We start from the raw sequence: 9,445 nt of genomic DNA, 5'->3' as shown, positions 1-9,445 counted from the left end.
TCATGACCTGAGCTGAAGTTGGACTCTCAATGGCCGAGCCACCCAGGTGCCCCACTAATTTTTTAAAAGTAAATTTTCATAGGTGTCTAAGAGTCTATTCCTTGGGAAAGCTTAAGTCTTTGAGTGCTATATTTTCTAAGGAATGTTTGTTTTCATGAAGGATTATAACATATTATAGGATGTCACAAGTATATGTAGGTTAGAAATACCCACCTTATGGGGCACCTCCGTGGCTCAGTTGGTTGAGCATCCGACTTCAGCTCAGGTCATGATCTCATGGTTTGTGAGTTCAAGCCCCATGTCAGGCTCTGTGCTGACAGCTCAGAGCCTGGAGCCTGCTTCAGATTCTGCCTCTCTCTGCCCGTCCCCTGCTCACACTCTGTCAATCTCTCTCTCAAAAATAAATAAACATTAAAAAAAATTTTAAAAATAAAAAAAAAAATACCCACCTTAGTTCAGAATAGATCCTAAATCAGAAACTGGGTAAAGATAAGATATTCTCTAGTATTTTTGGGGGTTACTCTTGAATTTTGTCACTTTTAAAGTTTCTCATATAATTAACATGCAATATTTTTAAGGAATATATGAAGGATATATATTCATATATATTATATGTACATATCTTTTATATATTCCCTAAAGGAATAAAGGACATTATGACTTTTTCTTAGTTGTCTCTCTTTGATGGAAGAGCCAGACCCTGCTCTAAAAGAACTCACAGTGTATTCTTGCTCAGATTGCTTTCCTCATTGTCTATAATGGCATCTGTACCATCACTAATTTTTGTTGACTGACTTGGTGTATGAATTGCAGTTGTATGGATTTTGGAAAAGTGATTGCTTATATCAAGTTGCCTTAAAAGGGTGGGAATAACTTAGAAATAATTGGCTTAAAATATATTTGTTACATTAACAAATTAAAGATGTAGATTTGTATTTTTCTCCTCTCTTCTTGAAGACCACATTAAAACTATATTAAAGAAGAACAACAGAATGAACCTATAACTTTGAAGGGATGGTCGGGTACTCTCTGATAAAACATCACAGCACATTTTCTGAAAGAAGAAAAGAATAATGATGGATGAAACATTAAAACAGAGAGAACTATGTCAAAATATTCAAGAGGGAACTATAGCAAAGAAAGTTCAGATATATTTAACAGGATCTTAGAGAATCTTAGCATTTAAAGTCAGAGACCAAGGGTAACTGAAAATGGGAAAAATAGTTGAAATATATAACTATATATATAGTTATAACTATACAACTACATAACTATATATATATATGTATAGTTATAACTATATATATATAGTTATATACATATATATATAACTATATATATAACTATAACTATATATATAGTTATAACTATATAACTATAGTTATATAACTATATATATAACTATATAAATATATAACCATATAATAGTTATGCCTCCTTTTCCACTGAATCCCATACAGAGTGACTCAGTATAATATTCCCTGCTCTTCGCCACTCCTTTTCTTTCCAATCAAAAAATACAGAAGTCATTTTTTCTGGAAATAAAAATAAAGACAACTCTAAAGGAGAAGTACAGTTGTCATGGTGGACATTTGTATCTGGACATTATCCCTCCTCATCTAGGGGAGCCCCATGGAAAATGACTGATTCTCTGCTGTTCATCCTAAAGCATAGTGTGCCTATCAGGAACCCCTACTCATATGTACTTGTTTTCCATTCATTCTTCTTTTTCTTCTTATTTATCAGTGGACAACCAATAATTACCTTCAAAAAAATAAAACCAGCAGTATTATAAATGAAAATTCTATGGTAAAGAGAAAAACTTTCACCATGTGAAACAGATAGTTCCTGAATCAGAAGAGATCTTAATTTAAAACAAACAAAATGGAGGCACCTGGTGACTAGGTTGGCTAAGTGCCCGACTTCAGCTCAGGTCATAATCTCACAGTTCGTGAGTTTGAGCCCCACTGGAGCCCCGTGTTGGTCTCTGAGCTAATAGCTCAGAGCCTGGCGCCTCCTTCAGCTTCTGTGCCCCTCCCCAACTCACACACTGTCTCTCTCAAAAACAAACATTAAAAAAAATAAATAAATAAAAAAATAAAATGTCTAGTGTTCTCAGAGAAATAAAAATGTATTGCCTCAGTAAAGCAAGAACAGAATAATTATTAAAAAATCATAGTAAGAAAGATTTATTGGAAATTAAAGTGTTCATACAAATTAAAAACAAAAAACAGAACAACCCTGGATAGTTAAAAGATAAGTTGAGTAAGTTTCTATTTGAAAATAGAAAAACAGAGAGCAGGTTTGTTATTTAGTCAGTTATTTAGTCAGTTTTAAAAAGAGTAAACAGGAAAGTGGGTTATCAGAAAAGTAACATAACATTTCTAGTGCTTAAAGATACTTGTTTCAATATTAAAAGAAGGAGGGAGATAAAGGGGCAACAAAATCAATGAAAAAAATGACCCACACCTAGGCACGTTGTGGAATTGCAGTATAAGAGGAGGGAAAATTCTAGAAGCTCCTAAGGAGGGGGAAAAAAAAAAGATAACCTATAAAGGAATGAGAATCAGATGAGCATAACTAGAGTGTAAACTCCATAATGGCAAGGATTATTGTTGTTGTTGTTTTCTTTATGGTTACATGGTAAAAGTTCAAAAGAAATACATGTTGAATAAAAGAATGACTGTAACATCTAGCAAGAACCTCTTCAGGGTTTAGAAGACAGTGGAGCAGTGTCTTTAAAGTTCTGAGAGAAAATGACTTAACTTAGAATGCAGAACCTATGAAAAGTATCAAATTGGAGGGCAAAATAAATACGTTCTCAGGTATATAAGGACTCAGAACATTTACCTCTTAACCTGTCTATATACCCTTTCTGTTGAAGTTATTTGAGGATATGGATCAGTAAAATGAGCAAAACTAAAGACGGTGACATGAGCTACTAGAAATGGTGGATCAACTCAGAAGTACTATAAAAGTGATTCCAGAATGACAGTGGTATAACAGATATACAAAGTAATTGTTTAAAGTAGAATAGGAAATAATTGGTCCCAAGGAAAATGTCTTTAAGAGGAAGAATGGAATGGATTCAGCCTGTAGATAGAATGACTAGGAAGCTGGGTAAATATTAGTGATATAGAAAGGTGGTTTTTTCCTTTCAATAGGATAAAAGGACAATTAGGAATTCTAAGGAAAAAACCTTGCATAACCCAACAAGCCGTTGCATGTTGCAAACATTTAAAATGAGTCACAAGTTAAATCCTCATCTTTTATAGTCTCAAGTTGCTAATTCAAGAAATAGCATAAGCATGAAAGTATAAGCCATTAAAATAGTTATTCCAGGGAGAGGGACATGAATAATGGGTCAGTGGATGTTTCCTTTTTTTAAAACTTTATGCATATATTTGAGGTGGGATGGGGGAGAGTGGGTGTTGGTGCATAGGAGGTAAATGACAGGTAATGTTTTGTGGGTTCTACCTTTTGCAATGAAAAGTTAGGCACCTCTGATTAAGATGTGATAGGTCATAGGGAGTTGCTTCTGCTATATGCATATAAACAAATAATCCCCATCTATACCATTTAATCAGCTTTTAGTTATATTATTGGAATTAAAACAGTTTTGACAAGGAATACCGATCAATTTACTGAATATCTTGTATGTTTGAATTGTAAATAGCTGATTTTTACCGAGTGCTTATTGTGTTCATAGTTATTGAATTATCCCCATTTAACTGTCATAGCAGTTCTCTAAGGAAGTTACTATTATTATTGTCTTTAAAGATGAGATCATTGAGATTCAATGAGCCAAGCACCAGTATATGCAGCTTTAAAAACTTAAGTTAATTAAAATTCAACAAAATTAAGAAATTAGTTATTCAGTCACATTTACCACATTTCAGGGTGCCCAGTAGCCATATGTGGCCAGCTACCATACTGGACAGCACAGATTATAGAATATTTCCATTCTTTTTTTTTTTTATTTATTTTTTTTAAAATTTTTTTTTTTCAACGTTTATTTATTTTTGGGACAGAGAGAGACAGAGCATGAACAGGGGAGGGGCAGAGAGAGAGGGAGACACAGAATCGGAAACAGGCTCCAGGCTCTGAGCCGTCAGCCCCAGAGCCTGATGCGGGGCTCGAACTCACGGACCGTGAGATCGTGACCTGGCTGAAGTCGGACGCTTAACCGACTGCGCCACCCAGGCGCCCCTAGAATATTTCCATTCTTGATGAAAGTTTTATTGGACAGCCTTGCCTTACAGAACCCTTCTTTCCCCCCCATTAAGTGTTTCTTTATCTTTTTCCTTTTTAAAAATATAAAGCATTATGTATGAAATTTGTAATCTCTCTTTGATGAAGAAAGACTATACATGATTTCTCCATATTCTTGTGCTTAATACATTGTGGAGGTCACTCCAGACTGCAGAAAATACACAGAGGTAGTCCTCATTCCCTTAGTAGCTTGATAGTATTGTACTTCACTGTGTGGTTATATGTAGCTAGTTCCTCATTGATGGTCCTTTGATTGTTTTAGTTCTCTACCACTGTAATACTGCTGCAATGAACAGTAGTAGTGCCACCTTGTGCATATGTTTCTTTCATATAGTGCTAGAAGCACTATACTTGTAATAGTAATTTCATCAGTGGGATTTTTTTTTAATATTAAAAACGATTATTCCAATTAAAAAAGTAATCTAATTTTATTTTAATAGAAAATAAAAATATATAAAGAGAGAAAAAATCATCTAAAATCCATGCTGCTCAGACACTATTTGGGTGTATATATATATCCCTTACTTTGCAAATATTTTTCACTTCATCAGGGAAGAGTACTCCTTACTTTGTGTAGTTGAGATCATATTGTGTTCACTAGTTTGAATTTTTTCTTTACCATAGTAGTATAAACATTTCCTCTAGTAACACAAACGTTTTATAAGTTTTTCTAATGACAGCACGATATGATGCTGTATTGATTTTTACAATATTCTTAATTATTCTGCTATTGTTAGAGATTTTGTTTGCTTCCTTTTTTTTTTTAAATTGTACTGCATATTTGATGGGGGGTGGGAGGGAGGGGAGGGTGGATGATGCGTATTGAGGAGGGCACCTTTTGGGATGAGCACTGGGTGTTGTATGGAAACCAATTTGACAATAAACTTCATATATTGAAAAAAAATAAAAAAAATTGTACTGCATAAACATTTTTGCATAACTTTTCCCCTAATTTTAGGATTTTCTTATTACATAGGAATGGGATTATTGGGCCAAAGGTTAAAAGCATAAAGTTTTAATACATCTTGCCAACTTTTTTTCCCAAATATCCTGTGGATCTTTTTTTTTTTAATGTTTATTTTGAGAGAGAGTGCGAACGAGCGTGAGTAGGGGAGAGGCAGAGAGGGGGAGAGAGAATCCAAAGCGGGCTCCATGCTATCAGTGTAGAGCCCAATGTGGGGCTCAGTCTCATGAACCATGAGATCATGACCTGAACTGAATTCAAGAATCGGGTGCTCAACTGAGTGAGCCACCCAGGTGCCCCACTGTGGATCTTCTCTTGATAGGCATTCCAGCAGCATTAAAAAAATATTTAAGTAATCTCTATACTCCAGCGTGGGGCTCAAACTCATGACCACTGAGGGCCCCCTGGGCACACCCTGCCCTTTTTTCTTTGAGTGCACTGCCGGCTATGGGTCTTAACATGTATTTGCCCATTTAACTTTTGACCTCATATTTTTCTCGTGGGGTCATAGGAGTTATTTATTTATATGTTAAGGATGATAACTATTTTTCTGTCATATTGCAACTTTTTCACCAGGTGTTTAAATTTGGTTAATTTTTTACATACTTTAATTTTACATTTTTATGTAGTTATTTTTGTTTGTTTCTAGTAGTAGGCTTGCCTTTACCACTCCCTGCCTCCCCAGAAAAGAAAAAAATGGTGAATAATGGTCATTATTCATCTGTCAAAAATCAGCATTTGTGTTTATTATAAATCTTAACATTCAGGGGAGTCAAATTCAGTTAGCATTTATTCAGAAACAATTATATATTAGGTACTTTGTATGTTCTCTGTCCAAGCTACAACATTCTGTCTTTTCTATAGACTGTAAATAACAATGTGAAAATAGGGATGAATTGAATTATAGCCTCTTTTAAAAATTATAAGCAGTATTTATTTGCTTTAAGTATCTTTTATTATAATAAACTATAAAACCTATTTCACAAAATATAATGAGTTTCCTTCCCTCTTTCCTTAATTGTAAGAACAAATATGTATCTTCTGGTTGCTAATGGGCTAATCTCTACTACAGATATCTGGAGAAAACAAATTGCAGACATGAATATTATCACCAGGATCTGAAGACTCTAAAGGTTGCTCTTCAGGCTTGTCATGGATTTTTTTGGAGAAAGGAAATCTGTGAAATTATGTGAATAGAGAACATTTTTCAAAAACCATGGGGGAAAGAGAAAGAAGTCCAGATAATGATCAAGAAAGTAAGACAGACAAACATTATTACTCTTATTCTTCATCTGATTTGGAAACTACTCAACAATCTTCTGGCCGGTCATCACTAGTCAAGTCCTCTTCACCTAAGAGTAAAAAGGGAAAAAATCCTAAAAGACAGATTTCAGATAGCCAAGTACATCACCAAGGTAAGCATTCTAAAAGAGAGTCTAGAAGACTCATTTTAAGTGTTTAAGGAAAGTTGTATGAATGAAACTCTTCTATTACTATGTATATTGATATGTGCATGGAAATGGGCTGATTTATATATATATATGTGTGTGTGTGTGTGTGTGTGTGTGTGTTTGTGTGTGTTATATACACATAGTTTTGTATATATAGTTGTTGCTTATGGTGCTGTGTATTATCCTTTGTTATAATAAAAATCATACTATATACAGAAGAAAGAACTGTACATAAGCCTTCTCATTTTGTTTTATTCTTTCTAAATAAATTCTTGTCTTGGTGTTTCTGAGGTACTATACAGGCAAAAAAAAAAATCACAAAGTAGTACCTTTTTAAGTCTCCACTTTTAAAAAGCAGCAGAAGACATTGCTATAAAATACTTAAGGGGCATTTTTATAGATTGAGTAAAATTACTTCATCTAGGTTACACAGCACTTACTACAAAAGTTCAAATTAATTCTAGAAATGGAATTTGGGACTTGGGACCACCACTCTGTTTTCTATTAAACTGTGTTATAATGCAAACAAGATTAATCATTAGAAATAATTTGTCTTATTAAAATGTTACTAGTCTGGAACTACATATTAATACATATTTGACAAGGCAATATTCTAGAAATCTCTTCTTTGTCTTAATGAATTTCTGGTCAAAAAAACCTCTGATGTACTTAGTGACAAAATATGTAAGGACTACCGTAGAAAAATACACTACAGAATTATAAACTAAGGCAAATGAGTTAATTATAGTGTTCATTAATAAATGCAGCACAGCTATAACAGCCCCATTTAGAAAGATTATATAGTTTAGATTGCAAGGCAGGGAGGGGTAAAATTGGGAACTGAAACAGGGGCCAGGTCATGAAACACCTTGAATCCTATAATAATATATTGACTGTCTGTTTCTGTGGAGAAATAGTTAGCTATAGAATAGATTTAACCAGGGGTGTAATTAAATTTGCCTTTATAAATTTTTACTTTGAAAAGTAACATTTGCTTTGAAAAAATCAGCAAAGAATATATGTTAATTTTGAAAGCAACCCTTTCATGGACCCCTGATCTAACTTCCCAGGGATGTTCATACTTAGAACAGTTGAGTGCTTTTTCTTTCTCTTCCTTTCTTTCCTTTCCATTCCTCTTCTTTTATTTCCTTTCTTTTCTTTCTTTCTCCAGTACAGTGCTACAAGTTTTTTGGTCTTTTCCTCAGTGTGAGCCTCTTGTTTTGATTTTGTGGTTGAAAGCATGATCTGATATTAAACTTTTGCTATCTAATTAAGAATAAATAGACTTTAGGGTTGAATCTTAGACAATGCCCATTTACTCCTGAGAAATAATTTACATACTTCGTGAATTACTTGCAGGAATACTTTAATTTTTTACTACTTCCCCAAAGCAATTTAGGAGGCTACCTAATTAAAGAGAAATTCTTAAACCTTACCTTATTTAAGAAGATAATTGAGAAAAATCTATGAAAAACAGTTCCAACATCACCCAGAAAAATCTGTTATTGTCTTTAGTCTGACTTTTACTATTTTCTGCTTTGTATTGCCTTCTGAATTAAAATCTGTGGTAATTTGTCTACCTTAGATCAATCAACAGGACCATACCAGTTACACTTAAGCACTTTAGTGTTTCCTTAAACACTGAGTTAGTGTTAAATAGAATATGCTATTTAAGTTGCAACTGCCAGTGTATACTAAACTAAGGAAAGAACACATGTAATTAAAACAGCATCTTGAACACTTGAATTTGTGGATTTGAATGTTTGATAGCATATTCTTCCTTTCTCTTTTTAATTATCAGCATATCTAATTATTTTTAAAAATGAAATTGTTCTATCAAAAGTTATATGCATAATGATAAAATTTGATGATAGTTTAGGTTATACATGTTTGTATATTACATGTTATATATGTTTTCTATCTCGTGTGTTACCAATAATATAAATATCGAGTTTTTTTGTAGATATGTAATTCATCTTTACTACATTTTTTTTAACTGCATGTTTTTTAAAGGAGTCATATTTTATTTTTATCACCTGAAGGAAGAAAAAGCAATACTTTCTCACCCTCTTGTTCATACTGACTTAGCAAGGGGCAAATGAAGAGTGATATACATGACAGTCAATCATCTTTTCTCTTCTCACTTGAATTAGCACTGTGTTTCATCTTGATAGTTTTAAAAATGAAAATAAGTAAATGGCATTTAGGAAATATTTTTGAATTAGCTTAAGTGTCCCTTTTATGATCAGTTGGTAGTCATATGAATAGAATATGCTGTAAATCAATGTTCCAATTATTAGGATGTGAAAAAGTTGGTTTTGGAAGGCCTTTCTGTTTGACTGAATAGCTGAAGTGTATTAGAGGAAAATTCTGTCGATTCTTATATAGGCTTTAACTTTTCAAATAAGTTTCTATTTGTATGAAATCTTGTTTGCTGAGCAATATGATTTTATACATAAAACAGAAATTTGGAAGAATTAATACTCATCTTTATAATCATTTTTATGTATAAAGTTTCTGTCATTCTAAGAGTTGAGTACATATTCCATAATAGTATATGGATACCAAAACTGTTACTAACTCAGTATGTTGGGAAAGAAAGAAAATTGAAATGATGGATGCCCCAATTTAAAATTAGAGCAGTGCTATCCACAGGAAATATAATGCAAGTCACAAATGTAGGCCACACATGCAATTTTATATTGTCTGATAACTATATTAAAAAAGAAAAACAGGTAAAATTAATTTTAATAATATA

The 9,445-nt window shown here is 33.0% G+C and overlaps 1 protein-coding gene across 2 annotated transcripts in view; it reads left to right on the top strand.

Moving 5' to 3' along the window:
* Window positions 1-6,312: 6,312 nt before the first annotated feature.
* The window catches only part of LCA5 (lebercilin LCA5), a 58,633-nt gene continuing 55,500 nt past the window's right edge, over window positions 6,313-9,445 (top strand). For both annotated transcript variants that reach the window (XM_030315887.1, XM_030315886.1), the window contains exon 1: window positions 6,313-6,651. In XM_030315887.1, the coding sequence (XP_030171747.1) occupies window positions 6,453-6,651 (199 nt within the window). In that variant the 5' untranslated portion in view covers window positions 6,313-6,452. The remainder of the gene's footprint in view (window positions 6,652-9,445) is intronic.

This window comes from Lynx canadensis, chromosome B2 (assembly GCF_007474595.2).
Source record: "Lynx canadensis isolate LIC74 chromosome B2, mLynCan4.pri.v2, whole genome shotgun sequence".
Lineage (NCBI taxonomy): Eukaryota > Metazoa > Chordata > Mammalia > Carnivora > Felidae > Lynx > Lynx canadensis.
Note: the sequence above shows the minus strand (reverse complement) of the source record. Positions and strands in the feature narration are given on the sequence as shown.